The sequence below is a fragment of the Pelobates fuscus genome, chromosome 8 (genome assembly GCF_036172605.1).
Source record: "Pelobates fuscus isolate aPelFus1 chromosome 8, aPelFus1.pri, whole genome shotgun sequence".
NCBI lineage: Eukaryota > Metazoa > Chordata > Amphibia > Anura > Pelobatidae > Pelobates > Pelobates fuscus.
Genome location: NC_086324.1, coordinates 130,272,489 through 130,292,325, shown reverse-complemented (window position 1 = coordinate 130,292,325; position 19,837 = coordinate 130,272,489). Strand labels below are relative to the sequence as shown.

At 42.2% G+C, this 19,837-nt stretch overlaps 1 protein-coding gene across 1 annotated transcript in view; it reads right to left on the bottom strand.

The window, feature by feature from the left end:
• Window positions 1–19,837, bottom strand: part of BMERB1 (bMERB domain containing 1) — a 197,274-nt gene that overhangs the window by 53,892 nt on the left and 123,545 nt on the right. The window contains exon 2 of the mRNA XM_063428846.1: window positions 4,081–4,204. Within this exon, the coding sequence (XP_063284916.1) occupies window positions 4,081–4,204 (124 nt within the window). The remainder of the gene's footprint in view (window positions 1–4,080; window positions 4,205–19,837) is intronic.

Sequence of the window (19,837 nt, the reverse complement as noted above, 5' to 3'; positions counted from 1 at the left end):
TCCAATGGCTGATATATTGCAGGTATTAGTAATGCGGACTTAGATATCAGATCTGAACTATTCTTCATAATATTAGCCTGGAAAATAGAAGTCATGCAAAGCAGTCTGATATGCTGAGTGATACATTTTATTTCAGACATGATATAAATTATATATCATATTAGACAGCCTATATTAAAATTGGCTAACTTGGACTCAGGAAATGCTTAATGCTTAAAACAACACTTGAGACCATATATGTCTAGTTCCAGGAGCAGATAGCCCTCACCATAGCTGTCTCTCCTAAATCTCCTAAAAAGTCTGTTCCCTCTCTTTCCCGGAACTTATCGGTTATATGTACATGACGTTCATCCCTATCACTCTCTTCCTACTACCGTTCTATGAGTATTTGCACGTAAGCACTTACTTTTTAATGTATAAAAACACAACTGACAAAATAAAGGTCAGAGGCTTATTTTGATAACCAACACGTGTCTGGTGCCTACATCATGCTTCTCCAAGTGCACTTGAAATAATTTGGGATCCCCTGAGTATAACAAAGATCAAATTGGATCTATATCAAATCTTAATTGGAAAATCAGATGACTCTTTTCAAAAGGTAAAGGCTTGAAGTTCCAGTGCCATCAGAAATCCAGTGCCATCCAGAAATGTGATACACACCGTCATTTACCACTTTAGAAAGTGTCTAATCCCCATGCTGAACATTTTACCCACAAGTATTTTAAACAAAAAAAAAATTAAATCAATCTTGCAAACATTTGCTTCTTTTATGCACTGACGACATTCATCAGCATCACTGAATTTATTGAAATTGTTTCTCTTCCCTATACAGGATGTATTCAGGAAATAATAGTTTCTGATTGGCTGCTGATTTGCGTAAGGTCTATATGCAGCATTTAACTGGTTATAGTGCTGCTGAGGGTGTTAACAGACTGTGCTTAGAGCCCTTCCTTTATCGATAAAGTTAAATTTAAACATGTACTACAGTATTGGAGAAGTAAGGGGAGCTGAAATTTAAGATCCCTCCGCAGAGAGGTAGAGGCACCGAATAATGCCTTGGTAGAGAAATTATTATTATTATTGCACTATTATTATTGCACTATAGCAAAGAAAAGGAACAATTAACTTTGAAAGCTAAGTTTCATTTCATTTTTATTTTTTTGGAAAATGTTTCAAAGTATTTTGGTTTATATAATAAATGTATTTGCAATTCATGACAACACTTAACAAGATTACCTGGGGGGGGAAAGCTTGATGTATGGCAATGCTGCAATGAAATGTTCACATCAGCAAATTTATAGATTTATAAACATTTTGCAATGAATGCAGAACTATCTAGAGTTTTTTTTTTTTTTTTTTAACAATTCCTACGTTCTACACGTCATTGCTGTTCTGCAAACATCTTAGCACTTTACACTTACATTGCTAATAATGTATTTGTAGGCCAGAGGTAATGAACAATTCCCGTTGTTCCCTTTCTCAGCTAGTATTACCATATCTTAGAGATAAATGAGGCTGATAACCCATGGATATTAATATATCGTAAATATGAGGTAAATTACAATCGGACATGCAATATTTATCTTAAAAGCTGCCGATGATGACCCATTAATGATGTTAAATCGATCACAAACCCACTGTTCTGATAATTTCTGACTACAGCCAAACAAAGGGATTTAACTAAAAAAAGACAGAGAATTGAGGGGTGAGGCTGCAGCAGCATTATCTATACACCCAAACTGCTTCTTTAAACTGTTTTGGTACTTAGAGTTTCCTTTTAACAAGCAAACCATTTCTTTGGTTTGGTTTGAAATTCAATAACTTACTGATTTATGTGGCATTACCAGCAATAAAATGGTCCCCGATCACTTTGAAAATGACTGCTTTATTCCCAACGAAAGTCAAAAACCATTATCAATCAGTTAATGGCCTTTAATTTAACCCCTTAAGGACACATGACATGTGTGACATGTCATGATTCCCTTTTATTCCAGAAGTTTGGTCCTTAATGGGTTAAAATTAGTGATGGAGAGGACTGTGGGATTCAGCCATTTTGTTTGTCTCTTTGATTAGGAAAGTAGTTAAATGCCTACCAGGGAAAATGTTCCTCAGGAAAGGAAGCGATAAATTGTCACAGTTTGAGGGGTGTCCTCATACCAACTAATAGGTTTAAAATCTCCTCACAGGAGGCTTGTCAAGGTGGTGCTCAAGTGACTAAAAGTAATTTAGTGAATCAGTCTCTGTGGCAGGGAAAGAGTTTATCTTCACACTTTATGGATATAAGAATACTTCTTTTGCTCCAGTTTTTCACTCCCAAATCAACTATAGCACAGTAAGAAAAGTATGACCAGCAGGACAGCAGTTCACATTACATTAGCACTTTTTAACGCTGTGTAACAATCTATAATAAGGTTCAGAGTGCTGATACAGTGTTAACTGCTATCCTGCCACTGTTACTCTAAACTGTGTGTGCATTTTACAATAGGGAACATACACAGTGGCAAGAAAAGGCAATTTTTTTTTTGCGTGAGTTGGGAACATTGTACAACCAAAAGCCATCTGAGCATCTTAAGACAATAACTGGAAAAATAATGGCAATTCTGCCCTACACAAACTATGATGTGCCCCCTCATTGAAATCTGTTGTATATTTATTTATTACTGGCATTTATAAAGCGCCAACATATTCCGCAGCGCTGTATATAACCTAGCTAGCGAATACCCAGTTTTCTCTTAAGCGTGGGCCAAGGGTTGTTCCTTGGCAGGCCACTCTTGCATAATAGCCCATTTCTTGTTTCGCAGTGCTTTTTAACCCCCCAAATTCTGTGTGCCCAATGATGTCATGTCTGCCTCGCGTTGATGGGAGTCATTATACAATGTTTTTAAACTGCACTGACGTGTTTCTCTAGTCCCACAGTAATGATGAGTGTTTTGTATTTCTTACTCAATAATATAAGTCTGGCTGAAATATAGTAATCTCTGTATTATTTTGCCTAAAATATTAAAATGTACAATCATGCACAATACAGTAAATAGCACTGTCTGAATAACAGATGTCACATGGGCAAGCTTTCAGTTCAGCTACCTTGGCTTTAAATTTTAAATTCATTTTGAATTCACTCTGAATTCTCACTTTAGTAAATACCCCATCTGAGTGCCTTTCATACAATAATCAACTGACTTATTAACCCTTTTATGTAAGAATCTTCATTTAGTTTTCAATGTACAAGGAAACTATAGTCACCAGAACTTCAGCATAATGTAGTTGTCCCGGTGTTTATAGCCTGTCCCTGCATGCCTTTTAATGTAAACACTGCGTTTTCTCTGAAAAGGCAGTGTTTACATTACTGTCTAGTAACACCTCTAGTGGCAGTCACGCAGACGCCCACTAGAGGTGCTTTCTGGGTCAGTGCTGAACAGTGAGCAGCACTGACATTCAGTGTCTCCACTGACTGCATGGAGATGCTGAACGTTCCTCTTAGAGATGCATTGATTCACTGCATCTCTATGAGGACATGCTGATTGGCGCAATGCTGCATTTTGCATCGCATGCGCAATAGTCTCCCAATGCTTTCTGAGGCCGAGGGAGCTATGACGGGACCCGAAGATGCTGGAAAAAGGTATGTTTTATACCTTTTTAGTCAGAACCGGGGGGGAGGGAGGGGCGGTGACATAAATGGCGATTTCCGAACTATAGTGTCAGGAATTTGTATTATATTATTATTTGTATAGTGTTTTTGTAACATTAGTTACAAGTAAACTTAAAGGCAAGAACTGTCCACTGACTTGATCCTTCTACGCAACTGTAAGACAAACTTTAAAGGTTTTCAGTAGAGGTAACTAGTTGCATTTGACGGTGGCATTTTTGTTTACATTTACAGGATTATTCACTTAAATGAGAAGTAGAAGTGAATTCAAAGTGCATTTTTAATTAAAGGGCAAAAAAGACAAATTTGTAAAACAATCTCTATTTCAGCTTTACCTCTAGTTCAACTTAAATTGGAAATTCACTTTAAATTCACTTTGAATGCTAACTTCAGTGAATAAACCTGTAAATGTTGTGATTTTGGGAAATACTTACATGAATTTCAGTTCTGACTCTCTTCTAACCAAAACTTCTCGAAGTCGCTGGATTTTGGTCATCTCCAGTTCAATTTCTTCTGGTGTCATAGTTGTCTCAGCCATCGATACAATGTCAAGTTGATCTAAAATACATAAGAAAGAATAATGGGGTCACAACATTGACATAAGAAAAGCAGCAATCACCATCAGTGGCCATCGAATAAAATAGAACCATTTTTTTTTTTTGTTTTGTATTTTAACAATACAAAGCCAAATGCATTATTACAAACATCCAATTAGTTGGTAACAAAAAACATTAAACTATTCAGCATGGACAACTAGGACCAATCTAGACTAAAACAAATTTGAAATTTCTGTTGATGAGAGGATCATGATAATAAACCTGGTATATTTTATATCATATTATACTTTTCATCAGTGAAGCAGGTAACAATACAATACATACAATACATAAATATTTTAAGTGACACATAATCTGTAGATAAAGCCCTAAAGCAAAATCTTTATTTTTATATTATGTTGTTGGTGTTTTTATTCAGTCAACATATAGCTAAATATATAATAAAATCATGCAAACTAAGAACCTTGGTTTGTGATAATGCAAACAAGACAAGACACGTGCCCAAAGCTGTATTTTATTGAAATGAAGTTGTTGTGGTACCAGGAGGTCTCTGCTTCTTCCTTAGCTTATCAGCTGACGCTCATAAAATTACTTCTTTCTCTAGCCATTAAAGGGACTCTGTAGGCACCCAGACCACTTCTGGAATTGGAGTGGTCTGGGTGCCAACTCCCACTGCTCTTAACCCTGCAACTGTAATTATTGCAGTTTTTTTTAAACTGCAATAATTACCTTGCAGGGTTAAGTCCTCCCCTAGTGGCTGTCTATTAGACAGCCACTAGAGGGAACTTCCTGCTCTATAGCACAGGTTTTCTGTGCTAGAGCGTCGCTGGACATCCTCACGCTGTGTGAGGACCTCCAGCGTCGCTCAATTCCCCATAGGAAAGCATTGAAAAATCGCTTTCAATGCATTCCTATGGGGTGCGCTAATGCGCATGCACGGCATTGCCGCGCATGCGCATTAGGTCTCCTCGGCCGGTGGGCGGGATCAGTCTCGCCCACCGGCCGACGTAGGCAGAAGGTGGAGCGGCGGGGGAGGAGCAGGCAGCGACGCGAGACATGTCGCTGCCTCAGGTAAGTCACTGAAGGGGTTTTCACCCCTTCAGCAACTGGGGATTGGGGGGTGGAAGGGAGAGGAATCCTGCAGTGCCAGGAGAACTGATGCAGTGCCAGGAAAAAAATTTCCACCCAGCCTCCCTACCTGGAGTGCTGGCGTGGACTTGTCCCTGGGGTCCAGTGGGTCGGGTGCCTGTCTTCATCTCAGCCGCGGCGAGGGAGCTGTGTGCTGTCTGCTTCCTCTTGCTGCGCGGGCTGTCTGCTGTAGCTGGGAGCCGGAATATGACGTCATATTCTGGCTCCCAGCATCAGCACCCGACTGGGGGGCATCACCTCTTGCTCCCCCCTATGACAGGGGAGGAAGGGGGGCATTTGGGGGCGCTGAGTGCCTGCAGGAACGGAGTTCCTGCTCAAAAAAAGTGCAGGAACGCTGTTCCTGCAGGACTCAATCCATAGGCGTGCCGCGGGGATTAGGGTGTGTCATTCTACAGCCATGCAATGCATCATGGGAGTTGAAGTTGTACAACATCTAGGGATCTACATTTTGGGCACCCCTGATTTAGAGTATGAGCTGACCACTTTAAGCTAATTAGCAGCGCCCCTGCCCGTCGGCAGTCTGTATCTTCCAACTTTGAACCAACTTTGGGGTTAAATCATTCATGAACGGTTTAACCACCATAGGTATGGAAACACCAGGGACCTCTTTGCATCATAACAACTCAATTTCAATGAAGTTGTTATAGTGCTTAGATTGTTCCTTCAATGGATTATTAGAATCCATAATCAATGTGACACATGCATTACTATAAAACACATATAAGCAATATACAGGTAAATTTACTGGAGGTTAATGCTGCAAACTTTGGCAACACGGCAAAGTTACGTCAAAAAAATACTATTTATCAACTGGCATGAATTTGTCCCAAAGCAAAATAAATAATGAAGAAGGAAAAAATTGAAAAAAACGCAACAGGATTTGCTGTTAACAAAATTGGGTTGCACAGACTTCCGACAGCCTGTTTTCTGACGTAAATGCTGTGTCTAGAGAGACCAGGCGTATAGTCTCACTAGACAAGCAGTGCATCTCCTAATTCTTGTTAATATTTGACTTCTCGTATGTCCCACTGATGAACATGTTCCCCAAAGCACAGACCTGTCACAAAAATTCTTCAGGCAAATTTAAACTACTCTGGATTTATATGTTTGATCATCTCATTGGGATGCAGTTTAATGTTGTAACTTTACATCGACCTTAGTTTAATTTGATTAATGCCTTAAGGACCATTAAGATATAATTCAGTCTTTAAATAAATAGGACATTCCATTTTAATATAAAGTCATTAAAGGGACACTGCAGGCAATGAATCTGCTTCATCTCATTGAATTAGTTATAGTGTCTCGAGCTCCCTGGTGCCATCTTATCATTCATTGTTAAACAGTTTTTATTGTTTTAATGAATGAGAGTCCCCGGCAGCCTACCCACTCTGTGCTGCTGGGGCCAATAATGAAGTATTAGCTTATGCAACAATGGGCAGCTGTCATTGTCTGAGAGTGCCAGCTGACTGCTTTTAAGCCTATCAGAGAGCTGATTGCCAGTATGAATAGGTATGGTTACAAGCAAGTGTGTAATCTAACCTGCCGTCACCGAACCTCCAGCAGGTCCAGGGTGTGGGTGGGATCTGTATTTAGTGGTGAACTACTCAAAAATGGTTAAACAGTGAATGGAAGGACACCCTATAACAAATTCACAGAGATTAAATGGTTATAGTGACTACAGTGTCCGTTTAACTGTGGCAAGGCCATATAGAGGTGTCAGATGTTAAATAAGCAGGACATGGGATCTCCTGGGCCAGTTTGTACTGTGAGCATAAAATATCATTGGTTTTAAAGGCGTTAAGGAAACACCATCTGTCAGTGATTTCAAATCAGTGAGAGTGTGTGTCTGTTGGTGTATTTGTGTCTATCAGTGTATGTATGTGTGTCCAGGGCCGGACTGGCCCACCGGGATACCGGGAAATTTCCAGGTGGGCCGCCGCACCTGGGGCTGGGCTGACAGGCCCATTCATTACTCAGGCAACTGTGATCCCTGCTGGCCATGTGTGAGCTGTGCGGCCACACAGGTCCCCATGGGAGCAGGGGGAGCCAGGCGGCCGGCACACCTCACACATGGCCGGCCGGGATCTTTAAAAAAAAATGACACATTTGCGGCGAGGGCGGAGCTAGCACGCGGGGGGGCGGGCTTAGCGTGCGACGGGGGCGGAGCTTACTGTGCGGCGGGGGCGGGGCTTAGCGTGCGGCGGGGGTCTGGCTGACTGCAGCATGGGGAGCCGGAGGGAGTCCCTGCTTCCCCAACACCCAGCCTCCAGGAGCTCCAAGGGATGTGGAGGTAGGAAGCAGGTCAGTGTGTCTTTGTGTGACTGCCTGTGAGTGTGTGACTGTGTTTGTGTGTGTGACTGTGTGTGTGTGTGTGTGTGTGACTGTCTGTGTGTGTGTGACTGTGTGTGACTGTCTGTGTGTGTGACTGTGTGTGTGTGACTGTGTGTGTGTGTGTGACTGTCTGTGTGTGTGTGTGTGTGACTGCCTGTGTGTGTGTGTGTGACTGTCTGTGTGTGTGTGACTGTCTGTGTGTGTGTGACTGTCTGTGTGTGTGACTGTGTGTGTGTGTGACTGTGTGTGTGTGTGACTGCCTGTGTGTGTGTGTGACTGTCTGTGTGTGACTGTCTGCCTGTGTGTGTGTGACTGTGTGTGTGTGTGACTGTCTGTGTGTGACTGTCTGCCTGTGTGCATGTGACGGTCTGCCTGTGTGTGTGACGGTCTGCCTGTGTGTGTGACTGTCTGCCTGTCTCTGTATGTGTGGATGTTTGCCTCAGTGTCAGTGATTGTCTGCCTGTCTCTGTATGTGTGGATGTTTGCCTCAGTGTCAGTGATTGTCTGCCTGTCTCTGTATGTGTGGATGTTTGCCTCGGTGTAAGTGACTGTCTGCTAGGGATCGACCGATATTCGGTATTTTCGGCAATATCGGTATCGGCCAATATAGATACCGATATCGCCGATAATACCTTCTAGGACCGCCAGGCTCATTACAAGCCCAGCGGTCCTGGGGGGAGGGAGGGGGGGGAGGCAGCAGGACGCTGTTTCTTACCTTGCCTGCAGCTCCATGTCTAAATCTCGCGAGACCCATATGAAGCACATGGGTTAACAATATGACGGCTGGCTAGCAAGTTCTAATGTAAAGAAAAATAAAAACAAAATGCCTATAGGGTCCAGTGTGATCTCCTTATTAGTATAATGGAGGATAAAGTCCATCTTCCATGTGGTAGGTGGGGGCATATCTACTAAAAATTATAAACTAATGATTGGGCAAACATTGCTGCCCCGTCACTAGAAAGGCCACATCTCATGGGGCTTGTAAAATAGCACAGTTGACATAGTCCCTGTCCATACCCCTAACTGAGAAGGAGGGTGTTATCCCCAGCTAACCATTCCAGAGAAAGCAAATAGTTTTAAAATAACATTTTGCAATCCATTACCGTGAAGTAAAAGACTCAGGAAATAAAATATAAGATAACAAATAAAAAATCTTTTTTTTTTCTTTAAATCAAAAAGTATATTTTTTAAATGAAAAAGAAAATTGAAGGTTGGCAACTAATTATCATTATTATTTATTTTACGATGGCACATTTTTTTCCTGATATATATACAACAGAAACATTAAAAGCGTAATGCATGGCATTGAATGGGAGGGACCTTATATCCCCACCCCAGCCAACCATTGAGGCCACTCTGACTGTGCTTGCATAGCGTGAAAAACCCTTATTTTAATAGTTACATCACATGATTTTGGAATTAATTTTGGTCTTTTGGGGCTAAAGAATAGAAAACTTCTAATAGTTAGTATATATATTCTATTTTACCGGTATTAGTTTAATGCCTCTCCCCACACTATTATTAGGAATTCTATTCTATTAGGCTGAGGAGGTAGGTAGGTTTAATTTAATTTAAGGGTCCTGGGGACATCTAGTCCAGTGAGTGGAGATTTTCCACTTCTTAGATGGGAGGGTGGACAATATCATATTATAATGATTTAAACCCCTATCAGCCGCCCATGGATATAGAATGGGAAATACTGTCTCTCCTGCTTTATTGTATTAAATAAAATAGCTTCTTCATTGGGGCACATCGGGTGGAGAGTAATCTGTCCATCCCCCATTCTTTTTATTTGGAGCACAGGGGAGGTAATTAATTTACTAGTAACTGGGCAGAAATAGCCCAATTCACAACACAGCGAGCAGGAGCATAGGGAAGGTAAAACAAAGTCCCTGCTCATCACACCCCTTTAATGGCCAAATGATCGAATAGCACCAAATGGAATTCGGTTGGCGAGTCAATTCTACCAAAGATGTATTCGCGTTTGGATTCTGAGTAAATAACCTAAAACCTACATTTTCGAAATGTTGTCATTCTTCCGAAAACAAGTGAAAAAGTATTTTATTAAGTTAAAAAAACAAAAACCATTGGCTGGGAAATGTATGTGGGGGAAAAAAAGGATAAGGTCGGTACCTTAAGTGAGCTAGGTTGCTGGTTTCCAACACTTTATGACATTACTTATTCACTTCTTTGTTTTTATCTCTGGGATTTAAAATTCTGGATTCCAATTCATTATATTTATACTTCCAATTATAGGATATTACTTTCACGGCAATTACATGTCTGCCATTTGCATTCTTTCAAATCTCAGTGTTTAGTTATTTAAGTCATAGCAATGTATGAGTAAGCACCAGCTGCAGTTGTTATATGCATCATGTTTCAGAATGTTTTCCTTTATCTGCCTTTATCTTAGTTTTGATCAGCACAAATCCACTTCAACATGAAGCCATAGAGTTTATTTTTATTTTAAAGGATCAGTCCAAGCACAAAAGTCATTCAGCTTGCTGAAATGCTTTATGTATGAAGAGTGTGTCCTCTTTTTTCATTTTATTAAAGTGTAGATTTGAATAGAAATCAACACTTTTATATATTTGGTTTATCAGAGCAGATATCCAATCCTTCTTCACTCATGCACAGTTCATCCCAGGCATGATCCCCCAACACTTCTCCAGGTTTGAGAACAATGAACTTTCTCAGCTTTTACCAATTCTTCCAAAACCAAAAACTTATACCATTCCCAGATCTCCCGCAGCAAACTCCACTAACCACCTTCGATGATGTTCGCTACCTCCAAATACACAGCTTTGTGGACACACCAACTAACGAACAGGCAGGCAGGCACCACAACCCTCGCCCCCTTTGAGCGGACTTGCATGCACTGCCCAATCCAAAAGAGCCAAATCTCCACACTATACTCAACTATTCTCACATCCTTCTATGAGGGGTCGCTGTTGTACGTGTCAGCTTCGGAGAGAGACCTCGGAGCCCATGAAGGTCGCACAGATTGGAGGGACATCTGGGAAGCCAAAGCCACAGTCTCTGTCTGCGTCAAACATAAAGAGCAAGCGTACAAAACCTCTCTCTGGCTAAAACAAACAGGTATCTCGGACTTCGATCTGTGCTGGAAAGGCACATACTTCCATATATGGTGAGAATGTACACAGGTAGCCCAATTGTGGCTCCAGGTAGCACAACTAACTTCTAGGATACTACACTCTACTATACCATTAGACCCATGGGTCTGGCTCCTTTCAAAACCCCTTAAGCACAACCCCAGATTCCAAAACAAACTTATTGTTAGGATAGCGCTAGCGACGAGAAGAGAAATTGATGAACAATGGGGCAGACTCGTGACCCCATCATTGAGCACGGTAAAATGCAAAATAAAGGTTGCTAGAAAGATGGATAAACCCTCCACTCTAATGCACGACATCACAACAAACTTTTCAAGTTCCCCTTACGTACACTCAGTGGAGCTTCCTCCCTCAACTTCTCCAGCCCCTCACTCACCCATTCTCTCCTCCCAACCCGCTGCAACAAACCCCCCACTTTGTTTTTTTGTTTTTTCCTTCTTCTCCTCTCTCTCCCTCTCTTTCTCCCCCCTCCACGCTACCCCCACTCTTGGCTATTTTAAATGCACTCCCGGAACACATCCATCACAAACATATGCATCACCACACAGGCAGGTTCTGGACTCACGGACTGACACCCCCGAGACAAGGTTATACCACCCTCAACTCGAATTGTTTCCTAGACCAAACTGGTAAATAACACCTATGTTACATCCATTCAGGTGCTATGTATAATCTAACTGTTCGATAATGTTGGCCTTATAAGCTACTAATATTTCCCTCACATCCTCTTTACTTCTGTAAACAATATTGAAATCACAAATGTAAAGGAATACTGAAAATGTATTTTATGCCACGATGTGCCTTTGTACACTGCACCACCTCCACTTGCATGTATTAACTCACAGCATGTACCCTTTCCTACCTACCTTTGTATATTACTACATTCAATGTTACAATGCTTTTACTCTGTTGTAAAAAAACTAAAATTTTGGTGTCTATAGCCTGTCCCTGCAGACATTTTAATGTGAACATTGCCTTTTCTTTACATCACTGTCCTGTAACACCTCTGGTGGCAGTCACTCAAACAGCCAGCAGAGGAACACACTTTTTTTTTTTATTCCTGGCACTATAGTGTTCCTTTAACCTTTAACCATTCCTATGTGAAGAATGAAGTTAAGGCCCAAAACTGGAAACTTGTCTAGGGTTACATGGGATCTTAATCCTTCTCTGCTTGTTACACTTTTCCAGCTGTCAATCAGACAGCCAGTCCTCTTACTTCCTAGAAGTTTATAGCTAAATTCAAGAGACAGGCAACTGACAATTGCCATGCAAAGACTTCTCTATCTGTAATCAGGGGAGTCATTAGGGGGGTGCCGTCCTGCATGTGGGGTCCTGTAAACCCAATTTTTTTTTCTCCTGACAGGCTGCACTGCTCTTTGTGCCTCCATCCTTAGATAAGAGTTAACCAGGAGCAAAAGCAGTGCAGTGATAAGAGTTAGAGGGACTACGACCCTCTATCAAATTCCCTGCGTATCTCTATTACCGTGCAGCTTCCAGTCCTGATGGGCAGGGTAGGGAGAAGGGCCTGGGGATGTGGACAATGAAGAACAGGAGGTGTGTGACTGCTGGCCCTGGAACAGATATCAGATTTGCCTTCTGCCCCCCCTCCCCATCCTTTTATGTTATGTATGTATGCCTATGTGTGCCTGTCTGTATCTGTGTGTGCCTGTCTGTGTATCTATGTTTGTTTTAGGTTTTCTAATGTTGAGTTCCTTTTATTATATAAATACAAAAAGAGAAGTCCTGCGCTCAGTCCCATCACTACTGGGCCGGCAGCAAGGACTACAGTACACATCAGCCCCAATATATGGTAAAAACCAAAGAAAAGAAAAAGTTACCTGCGCTCTCTCCTTAATCCCTATGTATATTTAGACAAATGGAGGTCATTTAGTTGCTCCAATGGCCATTGGAGGGAATGCCCGCCTGCAAACGTCAAGGCAGACCCCCCTAAGCACGTCCTAACACTGACCCTTCAGCCTGCTTCCTTGAGCTTCTGTCAAAGATATCTCTAATGAGACAGAGAGGGGTATTTTTTATATACACCCCTATATACTTATTAACCCTTAATAGGGAACACATGGGATGGGCGGCAGCATTGTAACCAGGCTGCCTTGACGTTGGCAGGCGGGCATTCCCTCCAATGGCCATTGGAGCAACTAAATGACCTCCATTTGTCTAAAAATACATGGGGATTAAGGAGAGAGCGCAGGTAACTTTTTCTTTTCTTTCCTTTTATTATATACCTGCCATCACAATATATCCAAGCCCAGCTATTTTTATAACTCTTTTTAAAACAAATCCCATGCTTCAATGTTTTACACGGTTAGTTACTAAACTGAGAATTCAAAATGATTTCAAAGAGAATATAAACTTTAAGGCCAGAGATTCCTAAATTGAAAACATAATTGACTGTTTTCCAGTGTGAATTTATTTGGAATTCTCACTTTGTCTAAATGGACAAAACTTGGTGAAAATTACCCAATTCTGATCATAATGGCAATCTCATGTTTACTAAAAATCAAATATGGTCAGAATTTGATTGTTCCAAGTGATTCTGCAGCAATCGCCCAGATGCATTTGGTGTCCAGATTAAAATCAGTGCTTTCAAAGCATGGGATTCAGAAAATTCACAAAGCACCTATTTTTTTTATAAAATTTGTTACCAAATTCATCTAGCAGGATGCACATTTACAAATTATCGTTCACTTGCATTCATTCAAGCAAATTATAATTTTTAAGTACTCTTTACTCGGTGCATTGCTAACAGTCTGCTGGCAAATAGTTAACCCTCGGCAATGCGAGGGTTAATTATGTTTGCTAACCAGCCACCAAATTAAATACATACAATAATAAATGAATAATCAATAAGATCTCCATAGTATAATAAGGGAGGTTTAACATCTCCCTATGCCTCCAACTACCATGCTGCTATCTGACAGCCACTAGACTAGAAGCATGTTTATTACACAAAAATAAACATTGTCGTTTCTCATTTTATATTGCAAAACAAAAGGGGCAGGGTCTAGGAAATAAAATAACTTCTTTATGATGAAGTGGTCGTGGCGCTTAGAATGTCCCGGCCTTCAATGTTTCACGAAAGGCAGTAAGACAGACAGACACATAAACACATGGTGCTCAAAATGTTCCATACACACGACATTGTGAACAATAACATGTGTGGTTTGTAAGAGATTAGATATCTTTACATAGTGTGTGCTGCAGGGAAACGCCGTAGTGTAGAGAACAGAAAATGCTCTTTGTGTGTAACTGTTGCATTATTCATACTGCATTTACTTATTAAGACTCTGCATCGTAGAATATTATATGATCTTCGCCTGCTATCTCCACCTCCTCACAAACTACATTGTGTTATTTTTTTTTTTTTTATAGTTGGCTTGTCCACATTAAAACATTTCCCTGTGTATATTCATTAGTCAATTGGTCCCAAAGGGCTGTGACTAAACATTCCAGTATTCAACCCAATGCAGCAAGATCTTTATTGCAGAACGGGGGGGGGGTAAACACTCTAAACACACATTATAGTATGCAACATTCAAAAGCTTACATAGGAGGGTACCTGAATGATCTACCAATGACAGACAGACAGACCTATTAATACCTTCTATACTAAATATGCACACAGAATATAAACAAACGAGTATCATGTTTCTAGACTGTCCTGGGAATCACCGTTACCACTTGGAGGAACAGAGATCAAACTGACTTTGACTTTCAGGTGCTGGTGGACCTATAAAGGCGGTAAGGAATGCATCAATCTCTGGACCTGGATGTCCTCAGACACTCTCTTTAAAATAACATTTGAGGGGGGGCGGGGCCGGGCGGCCATGCCAGCAGGCTGCAAGGCATCATAGCTCCAGGGGAACTCAACTAAAAATGGGTAGTTACCCACCACACTCAGCCTGGAACCCCCTGGAAGCATGCGATACATGGCCCTGGAGTGTCCCGGTGCAGCTGGGGCACCTGATATCGGGTGAACTGGGTCCTGGTGAGATGCTCCAGGGCTTGGGGGACTGAGGCCTACCCGGGAGGGGATTGGGGCGGACGGCCGCTGCCTCGCTCTCTGCCCCGGCGAACACTGAGAACCACAGCAACACGGGGGCCCCCAGCTCCGTTCACCCCCCCCTCTGGGCCGGCGGGGGTTATCCCGGTCCCCACCAGGCAAACAACACCTTGGCAGCGCTCCTGGGTGACTCACAGCCTAAAGTCAACGACTGCCATGCGGCTCCAACAAGATGGCTGACAGCGAAGCACCTACCATACAAGGAAACAGCGGCCTACGGTTCTGCTGCTCACCTACATCGCAGGGCAACCCCCAGAAGCAGACCCAGTGCCTGCCTCAACTGAGCATGTCTCGCCGGGGTCCCCTACCTTTCAGCCCACAGACCAACACTGAAGCAGTGCCCGGAAAGGTCACCTCCAAACGATGACTACATCACCACGTTCCCCCACCTGGTCACTGTGGCCGGTAAAGCACCATACCCCCGTACTCACATACCGGACGGGTAGTGGGATCGCGGAGATCCACGGACACTTGGGCCTGCAGTGGGTCTTCGGGACTCTATGGACTCTGGTGTGCCCCAAGAGTACTCCCTCTGCCGGAGAATGGGATACCGATCACCACCACTCCTGATGCCAAAACCGACAGGTACCCCAACTCCACACGACATATAAGGCATACCGACCGCCTTAACAGCAGACACCTTGGCTGTGGTTGTCGATTAATGGACATGTCTGCTGCCGAAGCCACAGTTGAAGATACAGCACAAGACAGACCTACTACCCAGATTAGTGCAGATGATAACCCAGCATGCCACAACCCGCCTGGTGGCACATCACTTACTTAAGCAACTCTATTAACCAAGCTGTCGTTTTATAAAAGCATATGTACACACTTTAGTTTAACACTGAAGCACAACTTAACTTGCATACCACAAGTAGTTTAACCCTTAACAAGCATAGATATTAGCATATTGTAGCCTGCATACAGCTAATCATGTTTGATACGCATAGGTAAGCATATAGGATACTTGCAATGTGTATTCTAAGCAATTTTACATTCCTGAGCGCTACAGACAGAAGCGCATACATAGGCTTGTCTATATAACATATAAAAATGTGCAGTTATCTCCATGCCATATCTGTATTAAAACTATGTTTATTTCCTGATTGCATATGCTGTTGTGGCATTATCAAACGATTATTAACCCATGCATACAAAAAAGAAAGAATTTTAAAAAAATAAAAAATAAATAACATTTGAGGATCATACTGATGACAGTCCCTAAACTGCTGTCAAAAAATTACCCACAAGTACCATGACAGGACACAGTTTTGTAGGAAAACCCAAAGCTTTTCTAGGGGATATCTCTCATCTGAAAGGAGAAAGTTACATGGAAAAAGTTACAGAAAGTTATAGTTACACGGGAAAGAACTGTCATGAGCACAAATGCTCAGTCATTCAACGTAAAGAAGACCTATCATGCCCCAAACTACTTATGATCTTTTTTGCTTTCAATGATAGTGTAGCAGCAGGTATCCTTGAATGCGTGACAAGGACAGCTACTATTCATTGCTTAGATTTCATTCTACCTCTACTAAGTAAGGGGTGATTTCCATCATTATCCTTTCTAACCCTTTGGACTTGTCTGAACCCTATTTCTAATGTCCGGTACCAAGCATGGCTTGTTAGTTTTATTGCTACATAAAGCTTACTAATGTATGACTTAAATCTGTCTCCTATTTGCTGCTCACACAAATGCTGGAGTCACCTTTTTTGTCTTTTGTAACAATTTCTATATTGCAACCATTTAAAATAAGGAAAGGTTACTCTATAACTATGTCAAAGGTTACGTTTTAATCACAGCCAAGATTCATTGTGTTCTTAACAAAATACATCATGAAGTTTCATCTGTAATTGTACTGATTATAATCAGATATTCAAAATTGTAAACAAATACTGGCCAATTCTCCTCGATGTTCCTGCTCAGAAAAGCGTTTTAAAGGGATACTACATTGCTATGAATACGAATTTGTATTCCTAACACTATAGATCCCTCTGGCCCCCCCCCCCCAACCTTTCACTTTTCTCCCCCCCCCCCAGCACCTATCTGATGTCCCTCGCCACTTAGTTGATGCTCTGTCTCCTCCGATGTGGGGGGGACTAATGCGCATGCACAGTAAATGCCACAAGCACATTAGAACTACACCTGCCATACTAATAATGAACTTTATATTCTCATATGCCTATATGGCCTGTCTTATGTACAGTGAGGGGGAAAAAGTATTTGATCCCATGCTGATTTTGAACGTTTCTCTACTTACAAAGAAATGATCAGTCTATAATTTAAAATGGTAGGTGTATTTTAACAGTGAGAGACAGAATAACAAAAAAAAAAATTCAGAAAAACGCATGTCAAAAAAGTTATAAATTAATTTGCATGTCAATGAGTGAAACAAGTATTTGATCCCCTATTAATCAGCAAGATTTCTGGCTCCCAGGTGTCTTTTATACAGGTAATGACCTGAGATTAGAAGCACTCTCTTAAGAGGCCAAAAGACCAAAGAGGTGTCCAAGGATGTCAGGGACAAGACTGTAGACCTACAGCAGGCTGGAATGGGCTACAAGACCATCGCCAAGCAGCTTGGTGAGAAGGTGACAACAGTTGGTGTGATCATTCGCAAAAGGAAGAAACACAAAATAACTGTCAGTCTACCTTGGTCAAGGGGCTTCATGCAAGATCTCACCTCGTGGAGTTTCAATGATCATGAGAACAGTGAGGAATCAGCCCAGAACTACACAGGACAATTTTGTTAATGATCTCAAGGCAGCTGGGACCATAGTCACCAAGAAAACAATTGGTAACACACTACACCATGAAGGACTAAAATCCTGCAGAGCCCGCAAGGTCCCCCTGCTCAAGAAAGCACATGTACAGGCCCATCTGAAGTTTGCCAATGAACATCTGAATGATTCAGAGAAGAACTGGGTGAACATGTTTTGGTCAGATTAGACCACAATCAAGCACTTTGGCATCAACTCAACTCGGCGTGTTTGGAGGAGGAGAAATGCTGGCTATGATCCCAAGAACACCAACCCCACTGGTGGAAACATTATGCTTTGGGGTTGTTTTTCTGCTAAGGGGACAGAACAACTGAACCGCATCAAAGCGACGATGGATGTTGCTATGTACCATCAAATCTTGGGTAAGAACCTCCTTCCCTCAGCCAGGGCATTGAAAATGGGTCGTGGATGGGTATTCCAGCATGACAATGACCCAAAACACACAGCCAAGCAACAAAGGAGTGGCTCCAGAAGAAGCACATTAAGGCTCAAGAGCTTAATCTGTGGAAGTAGCTGTAGGTTCGAGTTGCCAAACGTCAGCCTCAAAACCTTAATGACTTGATGAGGATATGCAAAGAGGAGTGGGACAAAATCCCTCATGAGATGTGTGCAAACCTGGTGGCCAACTACAAGAAACGTCTGACCTCTGTGATTGCCAACAAGGGCTTTGACACCAAGTACTAAGTCGAAGGGGTCAAATACTTATTTCACTCATTGACATGCAAATCAATTTGCAACTTTTTTTGACATGCATTTTTCAGTATTTTTGTTTTTTTTGTTATTCTGTCTCTCACTGTTAAAATACACTTACCATTAAAATTATAGATCATGTCTTTGTCAGTGGGCAAACATTCAAAATCAGCAGGGGATCAAATACTTTTTCCCCTCACTGTAAGGAAGACAATGAGAGAGAGCCCTGTATATTTTAAATGAAGAACATGTGAAGAATAAAATAAACAAATGCCAAAAAAACATGAATTTCCTTGTATTTCATAAAAAAACAAGTCAATAAATTTGGATTCAAAATGTTGAAAATTTGGGGGGCGGAGCCTGACAGCGAGATGGGATAGATGCCATTATTGGTTGCTCCCAACCTTGCAACAAAATCCGCCAAAATCCCACTACTCACCAGCTCCATCCAGCCCCAAAAATAGCAGGCACAGATCAGGGACCTCCTGTGACATCGATAGATGCCTTTTTTATACACCCAAAAGCTGGCCAAGCCGAAACGCAGGGCTGGGGCCTATTACACACCGGTGCCCACGAACCTCGAGGAGCTCTCGTCAGAACGGGCCTAAACAGAGCCACTGACACTTCCTATTGCCTCACCACGACACCCTTCAACCTCCTAATAGCAATGTAACTCCAATCCTAGAGGCCACAGCCCTTTAATACAACGGACCAGCGGGACAACGGCACTCTACTCCTGAGGGTAGTACAGACGGCACAGACCCCCCAACAACTCCTAACGTGCCAAGCCGGACCCTACTCCTGATTCAGCAACACAGGGGGATACACAGACCAACTCGAGTGACATTCCTGGGGAAACTGCCCCTGCTACAAAGCAGGACTTAGACAACATGCAAAACACACTGCTGGAGATACAGAGGCTCCTAACTGCAGATGTAACTTCCCTAAAATCAAACATACAACAGATAAATAAGAGGGCGAATTCCACTGAAGGGGACGTAGGGAAAATCCACAGTGAACTAGCCAAAATGAAAGGCGCAATGGTCCAACTCCAAACTACACGGCAGAACATGATGCTGCAAATGACCTCACAGAAAGACAGGTACTGCCGCAACCACCTTAAAATCTGCGGGGTACCCCCTGCGATCACTATGGAGGAATTACCCCTTTATATAAGGAGACTCATTGCTTCTCTGTTACCATTGGCTCTGGCCAAACAATTCACCATTGCTGGGCTATACCGCCTCCCTACCATCAGTAAGTCTTTAGCCCCTATTACTGGAGATGTAATTCTCCGATGCTCAACATCTCAAGACAAAGGCCACATCATGGCAGCAGTGAAGGGCAAGACCCCATTGTTATTCGAAGAATTGCATCCAAACGTTCTATCAAGATCTAACCATAACCAAGGCCGCACTTTTGTGGCGAAACTAGTACTCACTAGTTGTCTACGCTTTACAGGGGTGGC